At 35.2% G+C, this 22,862-nt stretch overlaps 4 protein-coding genes across 4 annotated transcripts; 2 read left to right on the top strand and 2 right to left on the bottom strand.

Moving 5' to 3' along the window:
• Positions 1-91: 91 nt before the first annotated feature.
• Positions 92-1,468, bottom strand: LOC106619986 (zinc finger protein 569). The gene is made up of 4 exons (XM_070109038.1): positions 1,315-1,468; positions 1,081-1,228; positions 430-992; positions 92-375 (listed from the first exon to the last, which is right to left on the bottom strand). The coding sequence occupies exons 2-4, from the start codon at positions 1,168-1,170 to the stop codon at positions 177-179; spliced, it is 852 nt and encodes a 283-aa protein (XP_069965139.1). The 5' UTR covers positions 1,171-1,228; positions 1,315-1,468; the 3' UTR covers positions 92-176.
• Positions 1,469-3,638: 2,170 nt separating this feature from the next.
• Positions 3,639-15,892, bottom strand: ari-2 (E3 ubiquitin-protein ligase ari-2). The gene is made up of 3 exons (XM_014238358.3): positions 15,144-15,892; positions 5,288-6,672; positions 3,639-5,225 (listed from the first exon to the last, which is right to left on the bottom strand). Exons 1-3 carry the CDS (start codon positions 15,208-15,210, stop codon positions 5,079-5,081), a joined length of 1,599 nt encoding a protein of 532 aa, XP_014093833.2. The 5' UTR covers positions 15,211-15,892; the 3' UTR covers positions 3,639-5,078.
• A 251-nt stretch (positions 15,893-16,143) lies between these two features.
• On the top strand, positions 16,144-17,553 carry LOC106619984 (nucleoporin seh1). Its single transcript, XM_014238350.3, has 5 exons — positions 16,144-16,314; positions 16,363-16,803; positions 16,855-17,063; positions 17,121-17,263; positions 17,321-17,553. Exons 1-5 carry the CDS (start codon positions 16,204-16,206, stop codon positions 17,488-17,490), a joined length of 1,074 nt encoding a protein of 357 aa, XP_014093825.2. The 5' UTR covers positions 16,144-16,203; the 3' UTR covers positions 17,491-17,553.
• Positions 17,554-18,489: 936 nt separating this feature from the next.
• On the top strand, positions 18,490-20,119 carry LOC106619995 (nucleoporin seh1). Its single transcript, XM_014238360.3, has 5 exons — positions 18,490-18,704; positions 18,770-19,210; positions 19,315-19,520; positions 19,577-19,719; positions 19,774-20,119. Exons 1-5 carry the CDS (start codon positions 18,594-18,596, stop codon positions 19,941-19,943), a joined length of 1,071 nt encoding a protein of 356 aa, XP_014093835.2. The 5' UTR covers positions 18,490-18,593; the 3' UTR covers positions 19,944-20,119.
• Positions 20,120-22,862: the final 2,743 nt, after the last annotated feature.

The following is a 22,862-nucleotide window of genomic DNA, read 5'->3' as shown; positions in this document are numbered from 1 at the left end:
TTTGTCCGTTCAAGGACTAAAAACTCAACTCTTGAAAACTATGTGAGCAACATTTTCTTCTGTTACAACAACAACATACACACATAAAATATTGACTAATGCTTCTTGTCTATTTTAGGTCAATTTAAATTTATTTTTCACATTACTTGTATATTACGTATTTCAATACATTAACTTTATCGGGTGGTTTCAATAATTATCTCATGAGTGTCCAGATGCGCAACCTCGAACTTCATTGGAGAGTACATGTCAACGGAGGTATTTGTGTCTAGAGTTTCAACTTTCGGTTGCACTGCACCTGTACAGGCACTCTCATGCATTTCAAAATCAGCAAAGTTATCGTAAATACTTCGACAAATTGCACACTCAAAAGCTCTGCAAGAAAAAAAAATTGAGTTTACACTTATCATATTGAAAGTGTTTACTTACACAGGTTGCGATGCTAACTCAATACTTTGGCGTGCTGCCGCTGTAGCTGCGGCAACTGTAGATGCAATATCTACTTCAACACCTTCTTTTACATGAGATTGCAAATGCTTCTTGAAGTTACTTAGTTGAATAAAGGATTTTTGACATATTCCACAGGCGTAGGGTTTTGCATTTAAATGACCCATAATATGTTTCTTAAGGTTAACACGCTGAGAGAAATAACGACCACAACGCTTACAGCGGAACGGTTTTTCTCCAGTGTGAGTTAGTTGATGGCGATGCATGTTACTCTGTTGAGTAAAGGATTTGGTACAAAAGTTGCATTGATACGGTCTTTCCCCATTATGCACCGAAAAGTGACGTTGTAAGTTAACAGCTTGGGCGAAAGCTTTTTCGCATATATGACATACGAATGGGCGCACATCATTGTGCACCTTCATGTGGCGTTCCAAATTGCCACCATTGCAGAAAAATTTGGAGCACAACTTGCACTCATAAGATGACTTTGCTTGAAAATGTACTTCTTTTTTATGAAGTAGCTGATCCCTTTTACAAGAAAAAGTCTATTTAAGAAGGAATATTTATTAATACAAACATCCATTGCAATGTTCAAGTTGTATATGACGCCCATTAGCACAGAATTATATTTACCTTTTTACACCTTTTGCAATTATAAGTGGGCGTAGGGGCCGGTTCCTCAAATTCGTCGGCTGCAGACATATTGAAATGAATAGAGTCCATAAAACTACCCAATTAACTATAACTCACAATATAACAAAGTGAACGCATGCTAGCGATTCTGGAAGAGTGGAAATACATAACACGCACTGTTATTATACGCATCTTATAGGTATTACATATTTAAACATTTTCAAAAAACCACACCTTGTTATCAAATTTATATATATTTACTTCACAATCTGCATTTGCTAAATAAAACGCAAATTATTTCCTCGTCTATAACAACAGCGATAATCTTCTTAGTAGCTGAAAAACAACGTAAAAAATTTGACAGCTCGCGTATTTTTGACGAAAACTCGCCAGTTTTTGACAACTCAACTCGTTACGAAATTAACGAATTACTCAGAATCTCTTACGCCGCTATCACATTGAGATTGGCAATGTTTTTGTGTGCGCATTTGCTATTCATTCATTCTCGAAATAGTTATATAATCAGAGAACGTATATATATGTATATACTCAGAGAACATATATATATATAATATATATATAATCAGAGAACGTATATATATATAACATATATATGATATACGTTCTCTGATATAATATGTTCGTGCTGATATAGCGCATGTTTGAGCTTTTTAACCGTTAAAAAATTTTGTGAGGATGACAAAAATTTATGTTAAGGAGAAAAAACGTTGATTTCTACCGTATTTTTTGTAAAAATAAGATTTCATATTTTAAAACTAAGATAATTGTTGCATAAAGTTTATTGACCAGATTACGATTCTTTTGGCGGCGCGATCTGATGGTATGGGCGGATAGGGGAGATCCTCAAGGTTAAACACTTTGCACATATACCCGCCTCAGACCTATAGCAGAGAACTTAAGCGAGTGGTACCAAAAAATAATAATTTCTATGTATTTAAAGAAAAACGTGGGATGCAGCAAGACACAGGCAGATAAAAGGGATTGGAGGAGTGGTACTTAACCGGGGTTTGCTGTATTCATAAATCAGAGGAATATTGAATATTTTTTTAAAAAAGTTTCTTGAGTTGTAAACCGACAAATATACTATGTTGTCTCTTTTATTCTAAAATATTTTAATACTTATATTTGCGGGGTTGCAACTTTTCCCTTCTAGAGGGAACATCAGAAATTTGTTCAATTTATGATTTTTAGCTTTTGCTATCGCCGCGAAAAGGCACTTGTAGGCAAGCGCATGCTCGGGGAGATGTGGGGTGTCTGATGAATGAAGCGAGGTTGCTTGTTGAAAGTACGCTTGCGTTCATAATTGAAAATGTTGTGTAATTTACTATAAATTTGGGCTTCGGCTATTTGGCTGACATATTGACTTGTGACGATTGTTGTTTTTGTAGAACAATGTTTGAAGGATTTGCGGGTCACATATTTACATGTGTACGCATATACATACATATGTATGTAAGTTGGTTTGTGTATGCATTATTTGTTCGGCAATGGCATATATACATATACATACTTATGTGTGTACATATAAATCAATGCGCGCACATATAGTGTATTGAAAAGTGATAAAATCATGATTTGACATTTTACATACATATGACTATATAAGATGTACACATACATACATATATTGTAATAAATTTAATCTCTCTTATTATAATACAAAATATTTATTTGGAATGCATATTATGTAAAAACTATATAAAATTGTTAAATGCTCAAATTGACTATAAATTTTATTTTGAAAATTACATCATTTAATTAGAGTCTTATCAGTTTCTCATGCATGCATAAAAATTCGCATAATGAAATTCATATCAATATACTTATTTGATTGCATATAAGCGTATAAAAATATAAGCCAAAAGGCTAACATTGCGCTGTAATATCAATGCAAACTTCTGAGCATAATTTACATTCAATGCTCAGCTCGGTTCACGCGCCACTGTTAAAATTTTCCTTCCGAGCTAGCTGAGGTGAAATGCACTAATAAAATCTTGTTAGGTTTTGACAATTCACACGCTGGTCCGCAATTGAACCTTCTCTATAAAATACGTTCTCTGAGACAAATAGGATGGGCTACTGGCCAATTCACATACAACTTGTCTCGCTTTGCTTGACAATTCATACTGCAACGACAAAGCGGAGAAAGCAAAAGATATGCTAGCTTTGCTTTCAGTTTCTCTCTAATAAAAATTTCGTCGTCGTGGAGATTATGCGATTTCACATTCTGTGAGGAGGGGATAAAGAAAAATGCTTTCAGCAATTTTTCTTGATACAGCTTTACTTAATATTACTTATAAGGCTATCTCAATTTTTACTCAAGTATTCGTTTGCACGGACAGACAGATATCCGGAATTCAACTTGTCTCGTCATCATCAACATTTTGCATGTATACTTATGCATGTTTTATTATTCGTCTTCTTCTTAGCTGGAAAGAAGGAGGTGATCCATAGATGACTCTGGTATCATAATAATCGCCATACATACATACAAAACTAATCTCAATAGTCTCCAAACGAAAATAAATCAAAGAGACTGCTATTAATGTACTTTATTTTCTAATTATTACACTTTTATACACATAATGTTTTTAAAAGCATATTTTTCATATCAATTGTTTCAATTGAAGGATTGTTACATGTTTATGATAAAATTTACAAGGTAATTAAAATAAAAACGCGATCGAATCTATATAGATGCAACAGAGAAATTGAAAATATTATGTTGTCCCAGCTTTTTAATTGGGATGGTGGTCGTTTTCATTATATATATTCCACATTCTTTGATGGAATACGTTAACTAATTATAATTAACTATACAATAAAAGAGCTCATGTTAAATCTCCATATCTACACTTATTGTATATCATAATATTACTTATTCAGTCAAAATGTGTAAGTCGAACTATACACAGTAAAATTTAAAATAAAATAAAACAACCAAGTAAAAAACAAAACAAAAATCTAAAGCCAATTTAATACCACATATTGTATATACACTACAAAATTAGATTGCGAGATAATAAATCTATTGTGGGAAATAACTAGTCACATCCAACAGAATATTGACGCTGAATTTAAAACCCTTCCATCACATTAGTTTTATAAAAAAGGTAAATTTAATATATATTTTGGAATTAATACTGGGTAAAAAAGCTTTAGCAGACAACCATATACCTAATATTAGATTCTATTCAGCATGGAAAATTCTGTTGAAAATTACAATTCGCTTAAATCTTTTAAAAATATATAAACAAAAATGTTAAGAAATGTTTTTTTTTTTTAAATGAGTGTTTAGCACTACAATTTTTTCGTATGTATACCTGCAACACATTGTTATATTATATTTATATTGTTTCGTTGAAACGAAAAGAATGTACCTAAGTCGTCTTTCGTTATTTTATAATTGAATCGCTTACTGGGTTCAAAATCAGTTTCTCATATTTCTTGTTAATCTTTTACATTAATGAGTTAATACATGCCAAACATTTCTTAATTGGCTGAAGTTGACGCCTTTTGATCAAGCTACTAATTTGTTTCGACATTCACATCAAAATTTTTATATTACACTTCTCAGGTATTTTAAAAACTAAAATTAATTGAATGTTATTTAATTAATCGAAGTGTAAACATGCTGTGTAAGTGTTTTTGTCGTAAATTCGTCAATATTTAACACAACTCGAGTCACATTCATGTAGATATTGCCAAGAGGTAATATCGCTTTATAAATATATACATTTTATAACCTACTTAATTTATATATGGGAATCATTACGTAATTATACGTTAATGGATGTGTATGTGTGTGATTTTCTTTAATATTCTAAAAAATATTCAGCGCATTGTGTTTGTATTGCAGTTTATCCATTCGAATTAGCAGCCATGTTGACCAGATAATAGCATATGGATTAATCATTGAGACATAAACTTAAATATACATTAATTTCACTATTTTACTGCAGTCATTTAATTGGCACTCAAACATCCACGGGCAAAAAGTCTTTGAGCAACGTTGTTCTACGTTTTTCAGCAATATCCATTTGATTCTCCAAATCCCCTAAATCTGTGGTCTCCGCACGTTCTATTTTCCAAGACAAATTCTCTATTTCAGCTTCAAGTTGAGCCTTTAAATAGATTGTTAAATTATATTTACATAAGGTTCTATTTATTTATTACTTAAACTAACCTGCTGGTATTCGAAAAGGTCTTTACGCGAACCACTCTCCATGAAGTAAGCATATGGATATGTATACTGCAGTGTATACCGACATTTCGCTAACAGGGCTGCCGCATTGAACAAATACTGCCAATCAATCCATGTGCCCCGTCCTTTCATCACTTTTTCATTGATACGGTCACGTAGTCGGTCAATGGTTTGTTGTTCCAATTGTAAAGATTTCGAATGGTTTTCCCACCGTTCATAGTAGTGTAAATATTTCTTAAGCGCTTCTCTAGCTTGTACATGCACCGATTCATTGGCAATATTCGGATTGTCTTTGTAGCGAGAGCATTCATAGTATTCGGACCCGTGCGTTTTCCAATCGCCCAGGCACATCCAACAAAAGTCGTGTTTGCAGTTAAAACAAAGCATGTGGTTGCAACCTCCATTCTTTTCTATACAAATGTGGCATTTCGGGCAGTCTTTGGTATTGGCGCTAATGTAATTGGCTGTCTCACTGTCATCGGCGCATTTCGTCAACCATTTTTTAATAACTACACAGTCAGTAGGCGCATGATAATCCATGCCACATTTGAAGCAAAACGATGTATTGCAAGAAGTGCAGATGACCCGCTTTGCACACACCTCTGGAGAGCGAACTATAATTTGACAATTCGGTCCGGGACAGAAGCGCAACTGAGGATGCGATTTTACGTAATCCTTGAACGCAAATTGTTGATACTTGTCGCGCATTACAGGACGTGTCACTAGGGTCAAGACCAAATCTTCGGGAACTCGCACATTGCACATGGGGGCCATGCAGCCGATTTGTGTGGAAATACCTTGAAATATTTGCGTATCGAAAAACGTTGACCAACAGTCTTTACAGAACGCATGACCACATGAGAGGCTAAAGAATTTATCATCCATCTGAGAACTAGCACAGACTGGGCACATTTGACAGCGCTGTGAAATGATACCTCCGCCAGGTGTCACTGTATTATATGTGCTGCATATACCTAATGAGATCAATGCGTTGCGTGGTGAGTCATCATTACTACTGTTACTGCTACTACTACCACTACTACTGGTACCATATGCAACTGCCTCTTTGCTGGTGGAGGGCGCTAATGGATCAGGTATACTGAGCAATGGATTTGGCGGTTTGATTCGAGCTGTTATCAGCAATGCGTTTGCATCCATTCGGTATTTATCCACCACCACTTGATTGTCCCATTGGTGCTCTAGCAGTAATACCTTTGCCAGTGAAGGAGTAATCTCTAGAATTGTGTTCAGTTTTTCTACTGACTCGTTGAGCAATTTTTCTACCTCCTCCACAGTTAAACATACGAACTCGAAATACTCAGGATCGGTTTTCTTTGGATCCAGCCGTTCCACATCGCAGTCTTCGCCTAAAAATTGAAACTTTAATTATTTCGCATTTAAAATTACACTAAAATCTTCCACAGTAGTCAGATGGGGAGTTTTACTATGGTTGGGCGTACGGAAAGGGCTGGATTAAGGTATCATGTGACCCGTGCCGAGTATCAACCTGGCTGGCGGCCCTTAAATAGCCCAGTCTCCAACGGTGCTTATGGTTACTTGGTGCCCTCCGTAATAAGATAGTTTACTTGCGTAACGGGCGCTATGCGCATGCGGATATACTTTCCCCAACACTCGTGGGTCCAAAACATGAACCAGAATAATAACAAAAAAGAAATAGAGGAGTCCGGATCTCTTATAAAAAAAAAACCGAAAGGAAATAGGGGCCTTAACGCTTTCATGTTACATAGCTATAGCAACCAAGACAATGCAGGAATAAGCTAGGAGGTGAAAAAATAAATACCGGCTGGTGTCATGCTATATGCCCTACAAACAGGTGGAAGTACCATCACAGCTGATTAAAGAGCTGGTACTAGGCTGCGAAGCATCCAAGTTCGCAATTATACCTGGATACGAATGTAACGCACACCACACACTATGGGGAAGCACAGACATCAACGAGAGGGTTGGGTTACTCTTTAATTATTTGCTAGGAACTAAACTTTTGTTGTTCAACAGAGGCAGTATGCCAACATTTATGACAAGGAATCGACTGGAAGTATTAGACATAACACTTATGTCGGAAGAACTGATAAATAAAATAACTCAAATGGAGAGTTCTTGAGGAACATTTAATGTATAATTAAAGAAAATGTAGGCATGGTAGAAAATTCAGGAATCATGGGAAAACGAACTGGCAGGTGGACCTGCAAGAGCTGAAGAAACATGTTCTTATGATTCCCCCATTCCAACCCGGGAACAGAGAGGACTTAAACATCCTCGTTGATCAATTCAATAACTCGACCAATAACGACGAAATGAAAATAATGGCACAATCAGTGTAGAGTCTTTAGGCCTACTAATGGATACCCACTTCCCAGGTAGCTATGAAAACCATACGGTTGAGTATATGGTACACAAGACAGTGGAGTCGATATATTGTAGATTCCATTCCTGTAGATATAGTGTCAGAAAGAAATGTAAATTGGGTGATAGAAAGTTTCAAGCCCTTCAAATCGCCAGGACCTGACGGTTCATTCCCGGCTCAATTTCAGCAGTCCCAGAACTACATATTAGTCTGGTTAGTAACCGATCTTGAAGAATCCACCCAATTTGTCGCCCATAGAATTGAAACTAAATTCGGTCCCCAATAATGCCTTGCGAAAGGGGGGAGGTGGACAGAGAATAAGCATCTATACGGATGGGTCCAAACTAGCAGCCAGCAAAATTATACACCAAAATCGCTTTCCGTTTATCAGACCACTGCAGTGTCTTCCAAGCGGATATCGTCAATAATAGTAAAAGAAGGCCTTGATCTCTTGATGGATCTAACATCCTATTTCACGATAAACCTGCAATGGATTTCATGGCGTATTGCTATCCCTGGTAACTGTGAAGCAGATAAACTAGCCAGAACAAACACCTGTCTAATCGACGAACATGTTATAAATTGAACTGAGTCTTGAGGGAGTCAATCACAGACTTCCTCAACAAGCAGGCAAACGTGGCATGAACGGGACAGGGGCCGCACATGGACATGGCCGCAAATTTGGACAAAATGAGCTCTACTTTTTCTGCTATGTAGATAATTTTATGCCAATTATGATTTGGATAAAATGTCTGCAAATGGCCCTATGGCTCCGTTTGCACATCTCCACCCGTTTACACCGGCTATACTTGTAGTACGCTGAATGTTGTATTCAAGCTCCTCGAGCATCGTTGGTTGATTGGCGTAAACCTTTGATTTAACATACCCCCAGAGAAAATAATAAAAAAGCCTTGAATCACATGATCTTGGCGGTCATTTGACTGGGCCATTTCTCTAAATTAACGAGTCGCCAAACTTTGTACGCAATGTGTACATGTTTAGGTGTGAAACATGAGGCCATGCACCGTCTTGTTGGAAATAGAGATCGTCCGCGTCGATTTCATCAAATTCCGGGGGGAAAACAGTCGGTTAACATGGTGCTTTAAAATTCGCTATTGGTGGTAACGGCATTTCCTCCCTTATTTTGAAATAAATAAGGCCCGATGATGCCGCCATACCACAATGCGATAAATTTTTGGGGACGGAATTAAACCACACGAAGATTTGACTAACCCCAATAGCAACAATTGTGTTTGTTGATGAAGCCATTTGAAGCCTATTGGTAGACGCTATAGTTTTATACGCTTTATTGGGCAAAAAAGTATTAAGACCAATTTGCGACAGTTGTCATAAAAAGTGATTTAATTTTGTCCAATTGAAATCTCAACCTCATCAGAGTGTCAAGTTTTTATTAAGCAGACGGACAGAAAAGCTTCTAGAAATCAATGCGTCCAGTTTTGTTAATAATTTTCATATATACGTACTTTGCTTGTATAACATTTTATTTTAAGGTGTTGAATTTAGATGAAAAAACCTATATATATGTATACTTAACACAACATTTTAAAGTGACTGATCGACGTTGTTATGTCTCCGCCAGCGTCTACTAGTAATGAAGGATTGCAAATGTATAATCAATAAATGCATAGAATGCAGATATATGATAATCAAGGGCAAAATTAAATTCTAATCAAAGCTGGTAGGGGTATATTACATGTTTTAGACTGGACTTATGTCACAGATTAAAAAAATACATTGCTTAGGTTAATAGTACACTCAAGAATTGGCTGACGGATTTTTCAGTATGCAAAGATTCCGATGCGCTCCTATATGTAGATAAGTACAGGTTGGTTATAGAACTTCTGCTCTCACCAAGAAATAGTACTTCTAGCTCGAATTTTTTTTTTTCAAGTTTGTACATTTGTCGTGAGAACACGTGCAAAGTTACAAGTCATTCTGGCAACTAATTCTTTGTTTACAAGCCATTTGAAGTTGACGTGTCAGAGTATTTTTTTAATATGGAAAACATTTAATATCGCGCAGTGATTAGATTCTTTGTTTTGAAAGGTTTAAAAGCAAAGGAAATTTATGCACAATTGTTAGAAATGTATAAGGAATCCTCACCTTCAAAATTCACCGTTGAATTTTGGGCTGGTGAACTTAAACGTGGTCTTACTAGGCATGAAGACGATCCACGCGAAGGACGACCAAAAACCGCAACTACACCAGAAACCATTGAGCAAGTTCATAATATTGTTAGTTCAAAGTTTGACTAAGCGTAAAATTGCTAATGCCATAGGCATCTCAGACGAACCAGTACTTCATATTTTAAATGGAGAATTACATATAAAAAAGCTGTTTGGAATGTTAATGTCGCACAAGTTAACAATTTAACAAAAACTGAATCGAAAACAAATTTCTCGGCAAAATTTGGAGCGTTTTAAGTAGAATAAAACCGATTTCTTCGGTCGTTTTATGAATATGGATGAGACTTGGATCTACCACCATGATCCTAAATTGAAACCAGAACGTTTACAGTGGACTGCAAAAGGAATTTTCTTGATTGATTATCTGCAGAAAGGTAAAACAATTAACTCTGAATATTATTGCATTAACGATTTTGAATCAGCTGGATGAAAAAATTTGTGAGAAAACATCTGGTTTGCAGAACAAAAAAAATCATTTTTGATCAAGACAATGCACCTGCTCACAACGGTGTTTTAACAATGACAAAAATCACCAAATTAAAGTACGAATTTGAATCAGCATTAACGATTTTGAATCAGCTGGATGAAAAAATTCGTGAGAAAACATCTGGTTTGCAGAATAAAAAAAATCATTTTTGATCAAGACAATGCACCTGCTCACAACGGTGTTTTAACAATGACAAAAATTACCAAATTAAAGTACGAATTGTTTTCATAAGCAATACTAAACAATGTGCGAGGTGATATAGTACACAATTCTACATACATTTTTAATCACATACTCGTAGCACGTACTCATCGGTATAAGTATATATACCCCGTTTGTAGATTCATCTAAATTCATATACATATATGTAAATGAGAATATACATATGAGTATTATATGTACTCTATCGTTCTAAGTGAAGACAGCAAAGGTTAGCTGGGTATGTACCAAATGTGTGTACATACATATTTATACTTGTATTACTTTGCTTTCGATCATTCATGTGTGTAATTTGCGGGGTTTGGGTCACTAAGTCCTTTGGAACTTGAGTGAAAGATTAGCTATATGAAATGTACATAATTATAATTCATAAACCGTTTCAAATCATTGCTTTTGACATTGACATTTTCATTGTTAGTACAATATGAAATCTAAACGTCATTATAGCACCATATACGAAAAATATGTACTATAAAACTTAAATTTTAAATAGATAACTTGTTTTCAAGTCAAAAGTATAAATACTTTTACTCAAATTGTTAATGCCGAAAAATTGAACATCCATTTCAAATGTGATGGATACAACCACAAATCTGCTGAATGTGAAAACGAAGACACCTGTTTGAAATGCCACAATAAACACTCTATAAAAGCATGTAAATTTGATATAATGAAAGCATGTGACAGGAATATACACGAATATATGGAATATCTTTACACAACTTCAAATACTTCTACTTTGTCCTGCCATAAGTTGTTACGAATTCAGGCCGTTATAAAAATGAAACTACATAAAATACATTTTTTACTATAGTTAATTTTATTTAATAATGCTTATATTACATTATCGATGTACAAAATTTTATTGAAAATGGTGACCTTTTGCTTTCACAAAAGTTCTCAAATGCACCGGTCATTGATCAATGGCAGCACTTACAGTTTCTAATAGTATTGACGACGTTGCTCGAACCAAAGAATTTTTGAGACTCCAAAAAGTGTAGTCCAATGGATTCAAATTTGGACTTCCAGTTGGCCAATCAATTGCAGCAATGAAACCGGGAATATCGCTTTTAAGCCATTGCATTGGGTGCTGGTTTAGAATCTTGCTGAAAGATCCAATGCTCTCCATCGAAAAGAGTATTACTTAATTTTTTCAGCACGCATCCTGCTGGTCCACTTTTGCCCCATTAACGCCATTTTCATAGAAGTGATGAATTGTATCGCCTTTACAGGAGACTCTCCACCAAGTCATTACAGCAGCGGGATAGGGACTACCTTGAACCTTTGCATCTGTTGAGCCTAATTCACTTTGTGCTTTGTCTGAAGATGACTAGTTGACCGACGGTAAGCTTTCATATGATGATCATCTCGAATAAGTCTTGATATCGAACTTGGCGCTATATCCATTTCCCTTGACATAATTTTCTGTTTTTAAGGAGCTTTCTGCGAATGCGTTATCGAAATTTTTATGGCTGAATTATCGAAATATTAACTTTTTATAATTCAAATAGTCACCGACGCAAAACCGTGGACCGAATCAGTTGAAACGATTTATCTTATGAGAGCTCAATGTAAATGAACCTCTACCGTCGCTTCTACAGACCGTACGGTAGGATATCCGCGAAAATTAGATTTTTCTTTTGGAAACGAGTGAAAGAGCAATGTCTTGCAACGCAGGGTTGATAATCTCCACATTTTGTGATAATTAAAAAATAAACTTAAATATATTTGAAATATTCTTTTACATTTATTTATAAATAGGTAAACTATTTTTAATAGTTGAAAAAATCGTGTACACAAATAGAACAATGGCAACATTGGTGAAATGAAAACCAAAGAGAACTGACTTCTGCGTTGCAACTACGGGCATAACTTTGGACAAATTTGGTTTGATGCGGGCGGTAAGAGCGGAAGGGAGGAATGTCGGTGACCGTTTGAGCTATTAGAGAAGCTCACAAATTTCATTTGCGCTTTTACTACACTTATGTATGTTGTAAAGCAATCACTGCAATGCGATCTTCTTTAGTTTCCCACTCCATTCTTAATTAGCGAAAGCAAACACTGAGTTGATTATGATATACAAGTATGACTAATTTCATTAAGAAATAAAGACACTTTTTTTTTTAATTTTTTCTCGCTGTATCCCTGAACCCATGAACCAATGTAGACTGCAAAGGTAATCTTCATGCCTAAGTAGGGAGGAAGGACTATTCCTGGCAAAATACTTAAGGCCAATTTGTCTCACTTCCTGCCTACTAAAAAGCATGAAAAAGATTATCGATTATGAAATAAGGTCGAAGGCGCTGTACCCTCGAAGATCGAAGACGGTCGTACCCTTCATGCGAATCAGCATGTTTACAGAGTAGGTAGGGCAACTAACACTGCTCGATTCCATTGTCCGACGTCAGAGGATAGAAGTTCCCTTTGGTGGTTTGAGGAGTTTTAAAATATAGTGAATGTCGATAGTAGCAAGGCCTCAAGTGTCTTCACTACTGGGGAAAGGAAAGTTGTCCTACGAGAGACATGAAAACTTTTATACTAAGTAGTTGAAGTAATTTCCATCTCTAGGAAGTGACTTTACAAATTAGTTGATCAATTCCAGTTTTATGTGAAACGGGAAGAATAGCTGATAGACTGCTTTTGAATTATACTTTTTCACATTACACGAACAAAAGCAACAATAATCACTTATGTGATTACAACAACAACTTATGTTCTTTTATTCGCGCCATACTATAGAAATTACATATCAGAAATATTTTTTCTTGTCCTTAAACCAATTTCGAGGGAACAGATCGTTTGCGGAATTTAAAGGGGCCCAAACTTTATCCTGCTCTCCAAGTTTTAAGAAAAAATAAGCAAAGTATAATTTTTTTTACAAAATCCGTAATATTAAGTTTTTGCTTCAATATTATATATTTGCCACAAATATAACAGAAACTGTCAGACGAATTCACACACTTCTGCACAGACGACATTGTACTATATTGAACCAAGGTCTACAAAAGTGACGATTTTATAGGTAATTGTAGCGCGCCACTTTCAACACTATCGGAGCGCGCACGTTCAGGTTACAACAATTTAATATTTGTTAATTAAGCTCACACAGGACGTTTTTTATTTAGAAAGTATTGAATGTTATGCCCTGTATATGTACGTACATTTGAAGAAAATAGTAATCAAAATAGAATTGTACCTATTTATTTATGACTACATTTAGCCCAAAAACCTATACTTTTAATAAAATTTTGTGTTTAAACTGACGTTCTGGAATTTTATTAGTATTATATAATATAATGTTATTATTAAACCTCAAGTTAAATATTGTTCCAACATTATATGTGCATGCTGCAATTAAACTCAGATGGAACGAATTTACAAATTGCAAAATAAATGAATGAGATTTATGTATACATACCTATTGCCCTGTAGTTAATGAGCAATTAAATACTCTTCACAGACCACAAAGCTAAAAATCAAAATGCCCCAAAATATTTACAATAACTCATTAAATTATTTACTCAAAATCAAAAAAATATGAATTGAGAAACAACTGTTAAAAAGTATTTAAAAAATTGATTAAAACGAGTTTAGGTGTCTTAATCATAGTAAAGAATATTATGATAATAAATGAACCAATGCTCATTTACAATTACAATAAATGTTTTCTTATATTCTCTTAACTAAGGAGGCCTCAAAATTGAAATTTTTTTTTTAATATTCTTATTTTTACGCGTAGATTACAAATCCGTGAGCGGAAAGTGAATTTTTTCAATATTTTTATTTTTTTTCAATCGCGTCAAACTCATTTCTGCACTGGCGGCCTTCGGCCGCGCTTCAAAAAAATAAATCTGGTCGGTCCAAAACCGGGGTGTTCATAATTCAATCGCGTCAAACTCCTTTCTGCACTGGCGGCCTTCGGCCGCGCTTCAAAAAAATAACCCTGGTCGGTCCAAAATCGGGGTGTTCATAATTCAATCGCGTCAAACTCCTTTCTACACAAACAGCAGCGAACCGCTGGTTATTTTTTTGAAGCGCGGCCGAAGGCCGCCAGTGCAGAAAGGAGTTTGACGCGATTGAATTATGAACACCCCGGTTTTTGACTGACCAGGGTTATTTTTTTGAAGCGCGGCCGAAGGCCGCCAGTGCGGAAAGAAGTTCGACGATCTCCGATATTCGTTCATACCATCAAATCGCGGCACAAAAGAAATTTTGACTGTTACATTTCTTTAGTATATTTTTTTAATAAGAAAATGTTTAACACACTGAACTGGTAATTACAGCTAAGTGCTCTGAATTCTACAGAATTTTTCCGCTACAACAACAACAACTAAGTGACTTCAATATGTGATATGTGCAGTGTAAATAAATATTGAAAAATATACATAAATTATTGAAAAAATTCACTTTCCGCTCACGGATTTGTAATCTACGCATAAAAATAAGACGATTAAAAAAAAAAATTTCACTTTTAAGGCCTCCTTATGTGGGGGACCTAAACTATACATTTACCAAAATATTTGACACAAAAGTATTCACATAATTCAAAAGTTTACCCACCTGAATTATAATAATCGTCGTATTCACAATCATTGTCAGAGTATTCCATGTCAGAATCGGCTGACATTGTGGTTTACAGGATTCACGGGATTTGTCAGGAGAATTTCGCAGAAATTTTATTGCAAAATCAAAGTGATAATTTAGTTAACAGAGACCATTACTTTTGTATTGACATTACGGGCTATATATTGTAGCAGCTGACTGTGACCGTTGTTGAACAATGGGGGTGGTGCACAATTCTTCAACGATTTGTATTGGATGTATAAATTGTAGTATATGGAATACTTTGTCAAAGCGATGGGCTAAAGGGTAAAATGTATTCCTTGCGGGATAGTATTCAATGTGAGAGACTTTTTAAAGCTCCTGCTAAATTACATATTTTGCTCATTGCTAATATACGTCGGACAATTCCGTAATATTTATTTTAACATTGCTTTAATTTTTGTATGTATGTGAGTATATGTGTAATTATTTTCGCGATAATATAAAATATATTTCCATGTTGTTTTTTTTGTGTGTAAAACTTGCTTTGTTGTTGTTGAAGGTATCTACTGTTCATGTAGTAAATTTCCCAAATATGCCTCAAAATTAGGCACCCACTCTTCTTATGTTTTTACTGTTAATATTCATTTTTGCACTTTTTCACAATCATATAAGCCCTTCCTTGAATACTTTAAAAAAAATTAAAACTTTTCAATTCAAGGAGACAACCGAACCTGCACATAGTAATATTACTTTCTCATGAAACTGTAATGGGTCGTTGACAAGTGGCATAATCGTAACACAGAAGGATCCGAAAATATTCAACTTTACCTTAGTAAACTAATATATAATTTCAAATATTTAAAAGAAAACAACTAGTAAATCCTTTTTCTCAAGTGCATAATAATTGGATTTATTCAATACTAGAATTGAAATTAAAGTTTCGCCATTAATTTATTGCACCTCTTGGCACCCTGTGTGGGTTTTTTTTAAATTTTAATTTGTGGCATTTATGCAACGTTGCTACAATAATTTGAGATTTTTGTCAATAGATATACATCTTCTATTAATACACAAAATGTTTGAAGTCGATCCCATATCTGCTGATCACAAAGACGTAATCCATGATGTCGCATTTGATTACTATGGTCGACGAATGGGGACTTGTTCAAGTGATCAAACAGTAAAGGTAAGATATTGCAACATCAATTTATATCTGAGTAATAAAACAAATTAGATATGGGATGAGGATGAATCCGGAAAGTTAACAGTTTCTAGTAGTTGGAAGGCGCATTCCGGTTCTATTTGGCGTATATCATGGGCACATCCCGAATTTGGACAAGTTTTAGCTACATGCTCATTTGACCGCACAGCTTCTGTATGGGAAGAAGTTGCTGGTGAAAAAGTAGCGGCCACCATGACACCAGCACGTCGTTGGGTGCGGCGAACAACTCTTGTAGACTCACGAACAAGTGTAACCGATGTAGAGTTTGCTCCCAAGTACTTGGGACTTTTGTTAGCTACAGTATCAGCTGATGGCATTATTCGAATATACGAAGCTCCGGATATAATGAACCTGTCACAGTGGCCTGTTCAGCATGAAATAACATGTAAATTGCCTTTAAGCTGTATATCCTGGAATACTTCTACATATAAGCTTTCATCACATCTTCTAGCCGTAAGTTATGGGTAAAGAGTAAAATTCTTTATATTAAATAAATTTTTGCAGGCTGGTAGTGATGATACAGCAATGAATACAGGTAGAGTATTTATATTTGCTTACAATGAAAGCGCAAGAAAGTGTGCTGAAGTAGAAACAATAAGTGAAATAAATCAACCAGTAACTGATTTGGCGTTTGCTCCTGCTGCCGGTCGGAGATTTCATATTTTGGCTGTTGCTAGTAAGGATTTATACATTGTAAACATTCGTGGACAAAAGTATATAATGATATTATGGAATGAAATAATTTATATATAAGAGTTTTATTGATTTAGTGATTCTACTTCGAATATGAAACTTGAAATCCAAACTACAAGGTTTAGTGATCACAATTGTCCCGTTTGGAGAGTGTGTTGGAACATGCTGGGAACGATGTTGATTTCCACTGGTGATGATGGTTGCGTTCGTATTTGGCGATGTAAGTTTACTGCTATAAATATTAATAAATGTATTCGTATATTCGTTGTTTTTGTAGTGAATTACATAAGGAACTGGAAATGCGCTGTTGTATTAACAGCGGAAGGAAGTTTATCGTCATACGAACCAAATCTTAATTCCCCGACTTTTACAACTGCTTCAGCTGCAACTGCGAAGTACTATAAAAAAGGAACAATTAGCAATCCTAGCCAAGTTCCTTGGCATTAACTTAAATATATAAACAATATCTTTGTATGCATGCCTGACAACACTGAAAATGTATTCTAAATATTTTATAGTGGTTTTTTTATCGAGTAGTTTAAAGTTAGTATGTAGTAGTTTTAATAAGGAAAAAATGAAATTATTTGATCAAAATGGAAAAACTAATGTTAAAAATCCGTCTTCGTTAGTGGAATGGTTGATTTAAAGTTGTTAAAATTCGGATTGAATTGTATCTATTATGATGCTTATAAATACTTATATATATGTACAATATATGTATATTCGAAATTTATTGTTTAAATTTGTATATACGTATGTATTTCCAGCAAGCGATAACTTCTATATAAAATTTGTATGAGTAGAGAATAATGTAGTCGAATATATAGAGAATTCAGTGTGACTAGCATATCCCTGCGGACCACGTCGAAACAAGAAGTTTACAGTACTTTCCGCTTTATTAACAGTACAGCAACTCGGTAAATAGAGTTTATTATAAATCTAACACAAATAAACTTCTTGGTGTTTTTTTCCGTTACTAGAATAATATTGCGTTTAGAAGGTCGTTTTCTATCATCAATTGAAAATTTAGCAAAGACATGTTTTGTCCTTCCGACTTCGTTGTTGAGGTCTCTTCTGTATAACAACCAGCTATTGACTACTGCTTTCTGACGCACCAATATACATTTATATATTATATCATATATACCTAAATTTTATTCGAAGAACTTTTTTCACCTTTTTTGCACATGTCAGATCACAACTTCCACTGGCTGTCAAATAAAGAGTTGTAAATATTTTGCTCTGATTCTTTGTAAACGAATACTTGAACACGTGCACTTCAGTCGAAAAAAACCGTTTGCAAAAAAAGGAAAAACTGTAGAAGCAGTGATCGAAAATATACAATGGTGCTTATAAGCAACAAATGGCATGAAAGGGTTAATATAATGGGTTAAATAAGTTTTTTGGTTATGGCTTACATTATTTTTATCACCCTGTGTTTTCTGCATGCCGTGACATTTGAAATCATTTTTTACACCTATTATTTTACATCTTAATCATTGAACATCGCGCGCTAAGTAGTACATTTTAACTTTGTTTGTATTGTGGAAATGTTTGAAGTCGAACTGATATCAGCAGATCACAAAGATGTTATCCACGATGTTGCATTTGATTATTATGGCCGACGGATGGCAACTTGCTCTAGCGACCAAATAGTGAAGGTTTGAAGTCCAATAGTTTTACATACGCCGCCCATTCTTTTAAACCTTTTTTTTGTTTACCAAAGGTTTGGGATGAAGACGAAAAGGGCAATTGGATTGAGTCGAGTAATTGGAAAGCACATTCCGGATCTATCTGGCGAATCTCCTGGGCTCATCCAGAGTTTGGGCAAGTTCTAGTTACGTGCTCTTTCGATCGAACGGCATCTGTATGGGAAGAAGTTGTTGGAGAAAAAGTACCAGCCCTATCGACTCCGTCACGCCGTTGGGTACGGCGAATGACACTTGCCGATTCTCGTACAAGCGTTTCTGATGTTAAATTTGCTCCTAAATACTTGGGACTTATGTTGGCCACCGCATCGGCTGATGGTATAATTAGAATTTATGAAGCACCAGACATAATGAACCTCACCCAATGGCCTGTTTTGCATGAAATTGCTAATAAATTACCATTGAGTTGTATATCATGGAATACTTCAACATACATGTTATCTTCACAACTTTTAGCGGTAGGTTATATATTTTTCAGTATAATGAATCTAGTAAAAATATGACATACATACCTTTATGTGTATAAGAATACTTAAAATATGTAAAGTCAAATCATTTATAGGCTGGAAGTGACGAAACAGCTACACATACTGGAAAAGTTTTTATATTTGCATATAGTGAAACTAGAAAATGGGTTAAAATAGAAGCAATTAATGAAATCACACAACCAGTTACTGATTTAGCGTTTGCACCTAATCCTGGCAGGACATTTCATATGCTCGCCGTTGCAAGTAAAGACTTATATATTGTCAACATCCGGGGAGTAACGTAATTATTTAGATCATTATCGAAAATTATAATCTTAATTGAAACTTTTTAAGTAGTGATGCATCTGCAAACACTAAACTTGATATACAAGCAACCAAATTTAGTGATCATAACTGTCCTGTTTGGAGAGTTTGTTGGAATATGTTAGCAACAATGTTAATTTCAACTGGTGATGATGGATGTGTGCGAATTTGGAGAAGTATGTCTATATAGATACCAGAAACATAAATAATTTCTTTTTATTATTGTGTAGAAAATTATACCAAAGATTGGAAATGTGCCGCCGTAATAAAAGCAGAAGGTAGTTATCCGTCCTACGAACCAAGTCTTAATTCCCCGGTAATGACTGTTTCTGCTGCTGCAACTGCCAAATACTATAAAAAAGGTTCAATTAGTAACCCAAATCAAGTGCCATGGCATTAGTTTGAATGAAATTGCAAAGAGCCAGATTAAAGAGCCTACAAAAGAGCGATACGAGTACCAGAAATATAAATTTTTAGATTTGCAATATATTGCTCTAGAGAGTATATCCAAACAATTATGTAAACTTAAGATATTGATATGTAAATTTAGATAAAATGAAATTGATTTATATCTAACTTTGTTCGTATTGTTTTTAAATATTTACATTTCAGTGTAACATTTGAAGGATGTTTCATACTTTAAGAAACACAAGGAAGAGAGACAGAGTGCAGTGAATACATCATTTAATCGGCAGTCTTTTTTCATCTCAGATACGCACGACCGCCATTCACAATGGAGTCATTAACACCTTCACCGGCCCCCTTCCCGTGAATGGCGTACTTGGAGTTAATGCACCACCCATAGCAGGCGAAAGGCTCGAGTTGCCCGAGAATCTAGACCGCTAGCCGTTCCCACGACACTCGGGTCTACGTAACCGAATAGACCCGGATTTTTATCCGGCTTATGACCACCAGCATGGCTTCCGCTAAGTGCACAGTACCATCACAGCACTTAGCGTTATAAACGCCCAGATAGTTCATGGCCTAAACCAAAAGCCACTTTGTGAGATTCTCGTAGCGTTGGTCTTGTCAAAAGCTTTTTACACAGTCAACCACACAACGCTACTTGGGGACATCGAACAATCCACGCTCTCTTCAAGGTTGAAGAGGTGGTCTATGAACTACCTGCGGGGTTGGAGTTTCGAAACAGTTAAACAGTAAAAGGGACACTGGGTACTGTATTAGATTACACTCCTACTTATCCAGATGTCCAGCATGCAAGCAATCCCCGCATGACACTAACCACCTCTTTGCATGTTTAACAAATCCAACTCATCGAACTCCTTTCTCCCTATGGTCCGACCCTGTCGAAACAACGTTTCCTGGGCCTACCGTTAGGTGACAATCAACCTGAACCTTATCACCCAAGCGAGGATAAGATAACCGCTACAACAACAGCCAAGCCTTCTCCCATAACGCAGGGTTATTGGCAATTTAATATCGGTGTTGTTGTTGCTGAAGTGAAAAGCCACAAATAATGCCTGAATTGCAGCTCGACTATCACGAAAGATGCCAATGTGTAATATTCCTGCGCCCTTAGGGCGAAACTTAAAAGATAGTTGAAAAGCTACCTATAGGCACTGAGAGTTTGGTTCTGCATCCCTGTAATTTGGGACGATATCCATCTGATTATAGAGATTTAAAAAATTTTAGGCTGATGCTTTTTCCACTTTTATGATAGTCTTTGAACCACACCGTGCACATGATATAAACTCATAACTTCGCCAGCAACCATATCTTTCTCTCCACGGTTTGGATTTAGTAAGCGTTTACGAGATGTTCATCGTCAAACATCAAAGTATCTCTCTATTATATATAAAAGTTTTCTGCTGCTCTCGAGAATCAACTAACATAAGAGCGAGATAGCTCGCGCTCTGCGGGGGGCGGAGTATCATATATAATATATATCAGAATCACAGAATATTCAAGCATCCTGTTGTTTTCATTTTTCACATCAACTTATTGTATTAAATTTAGCTTCTTTATTTGAGTTTATATCACATACATACATAACATTTGAAGAGGATTTTAATACAATTTTAGCTGACGCGAAGTAAAATATAGTATTAAATCTAAGTAAGTGTTTAACGTATAATATAACTTAATACAATACCAAGTTTGATTGTAATCCATTTACAATTTAATTGAATAATAAATGTTGAATTGTTTCGCAAAATTTTTGAATTAAAAGTTTTGCCAACACCTGAGGATATTTTCCCTGCTTTGATCCTTGCAAGTTGCAAGATTATAAAATGTTAGGTTACACCCAAACTTAGCCCTTTCTTACTTTTTTTTTTTTATTTGGTTTAGAGCAATGTATCTAAATTTCGTATGTACAACAACAGTCAGCCAACGGAATATACCAGCCAAAATTTACTTACGAATTCTGCATGCTTTTGTAATTGTGAAAAAGTTGTGAGCATTTGGTGATCAGCTTTGGCACTTACGACAAGGATGAAATGATGCGAGACTCTTTGAATCGAGAGAGAGCTGTCAAAGCCCACATTTTTTATAACATTTGCCAATCATGCCACTGTCGAAAGAAAATGGATTGGGTATTATAAAAAAAACTTTTGGGTATTTTGTATTTCAATATTATTTTTAGGTGCTCCGTCCCCGAGTAGGCCTTTATAACGCATATACATCCCTATATACGTATATTTATATTATAAAATTTTTTAAAGATCATATAACATAAAAAAAATTGCATATAAATAAAAAAAAATTATAACAAAGAAACAAAACAAGTCATAATAGAAGATCATGGTTTTATAATGAACGTTTTAAATTAAATTAGCAAATAAAATTTAGTTGCAGGTTATTCAAATGTATTTGTGTCGTTCCTTGAAATTTCGTTTCCCACTGCTTTGTTAGCTATTTTTAGCTGGTTTATTTCTGGCATCCCGCCTTTTTTGACATCAGCTGTTCGAAATTCCCTGATTTTAATAATCAGGGAAAGAGAATAACAGAAAAATCAGCGAAAATGAGAGAGTCTCGCATCATGTCATCCTTGCTTACGATAACAGTTAAAATGGGAATAAAATGTGGATTTTAACTTATCTTAAGTTTAAAGGCACAAACAGCCACCGACGCAAAACCGTGTCCCGAATCAGCTGATACGACCTATGTTATGAGAGCGCAATGTCAGGGATAATGGGATGCCCAACTCTTTCCAGTGTGAGAGCGCCTCAAAATTAGCGTTTTTTATAACATTTTCCATTGTAGCCAGATGGTACAAAATAATAATTTTTGAGAATTTAAATTAAAATACCCATCATTTATTAAGATTAAATATTATTATACATGTATCCGTTAAACA

This window comes from Bactrocera oleae, chromosome 4, assembly GCF_042242935.1.
Source record: "Bactrocera oleae isolate idBacOlea1 chromosome 4, idBacOlea1, whole genome shotgun sequence".
NCBI classification, from domain to species: Eukaryota; Metazoa; Arthropoda; class Insecta; order Diptera; family Tephritidae; genus Bactrocera; species Bactrocera oleae.
Note: the sequence above shows the minus strand (reverse complement) of the source record. Positions and strands in the feature narration are given on the sequence as shown.

What these genes read in the sequence shown, in the direction of transcription:
- LOC106619995 (XM_014238360.3), top strand. Translation starts at nt 18,594, where the DNA reads ATGTTTGAAGTCGAACTGATATCAGCAGATCACAAAGATGTTATCCAC. An exon ending in CTAGCGACCAAATAGTGAAG is followed by an intron (nt 18,705 to 18,769) that starts GTTTGAAGTCCA and finishes TGTTTACCAAAG; the next exon opens with GTTTGGGATGAAGACGAAAA. An exon ending in GTCAACATCCGGGGAGTAAC is followed by an intron (nt 19,521 to 19,576) that starts GTAATTATTTAG and finishes CTTTTTAAGTAG; the next exon opens with TGATGCATCTGCAAACACTA.
- LOC106619986 (XM_070109038.1), bottom strand. Translation starts at nt 1,170, where the DNA reads ATGGACTCTATTCATTTCAATATGTCTGCAGCCGACGAATTTGAGGAA. An exon ending in ATTGCAAAAGGTGTAAAAAG is followed by an intron (nt 993 to 1,080) that starts GTAAATATAATT and finishes CTTCTTAAATAG; the next exon opens with ACTTTTTCTTGTAAAAGGGA. An exon ending in GAGTTAGCATCGCAACCTGT is followed by an intron (nt 376 to 429) that starts GTAAGTAAACAC and finishes TTTTTCTTGCAG; the next exon opens with AGCTTTTGAGTGTGCAATTT.
- ari-2 (XM_014238358.3), bottom strand. Translation starts at nt 15,210, where the DNA reads ATGTCAGCCGATTCTGACATGGAATACTCTGACAATGATTGTGAATAC. An exon ending in CGACGATTATTATAATTCAG is followed by an intron (nt 6,673 to 15,143) that starts GTGGGTAAACTT and finishes TTCAATTTTTAG; the next exon opens with GCGAAGACTGCGATGTGGAA. An exon ending in ACCTTTTCGAATACCAGCAG is followed by an intron (nt 5,226 to 5,287) that starts GTTAGTTTAAGT and finishes ATCTATTTAAAG; the next exon opens with GCTCAACTTGAAGCTGAAAT.
- LOC106619984 (XM_014238350.3), top strand. Translation starts at nt 16,204, where the DNA reads ATGTTTGAAGTCGATCCCATATCTGCTGATCACAAAGACGTAATCCAT. An exon ending in CAAGTGATCAAACAGTAAAG is followed by an intron (nt 16,315 to 16,362) that starts GTAAGATATTGC and finishes AAAACAAATTAG; the next exon opens with ATATGGGATGAGGATGAATC. An exon ending in TTTCATCACATCTTCTAGCC is followed by an intron (nt 16,804 to 16,854) that starts GTAAGTTATGGG and finishes AAATTTTTGCAG; the next exon opens with GCTGGTAGTGATGATACAGC.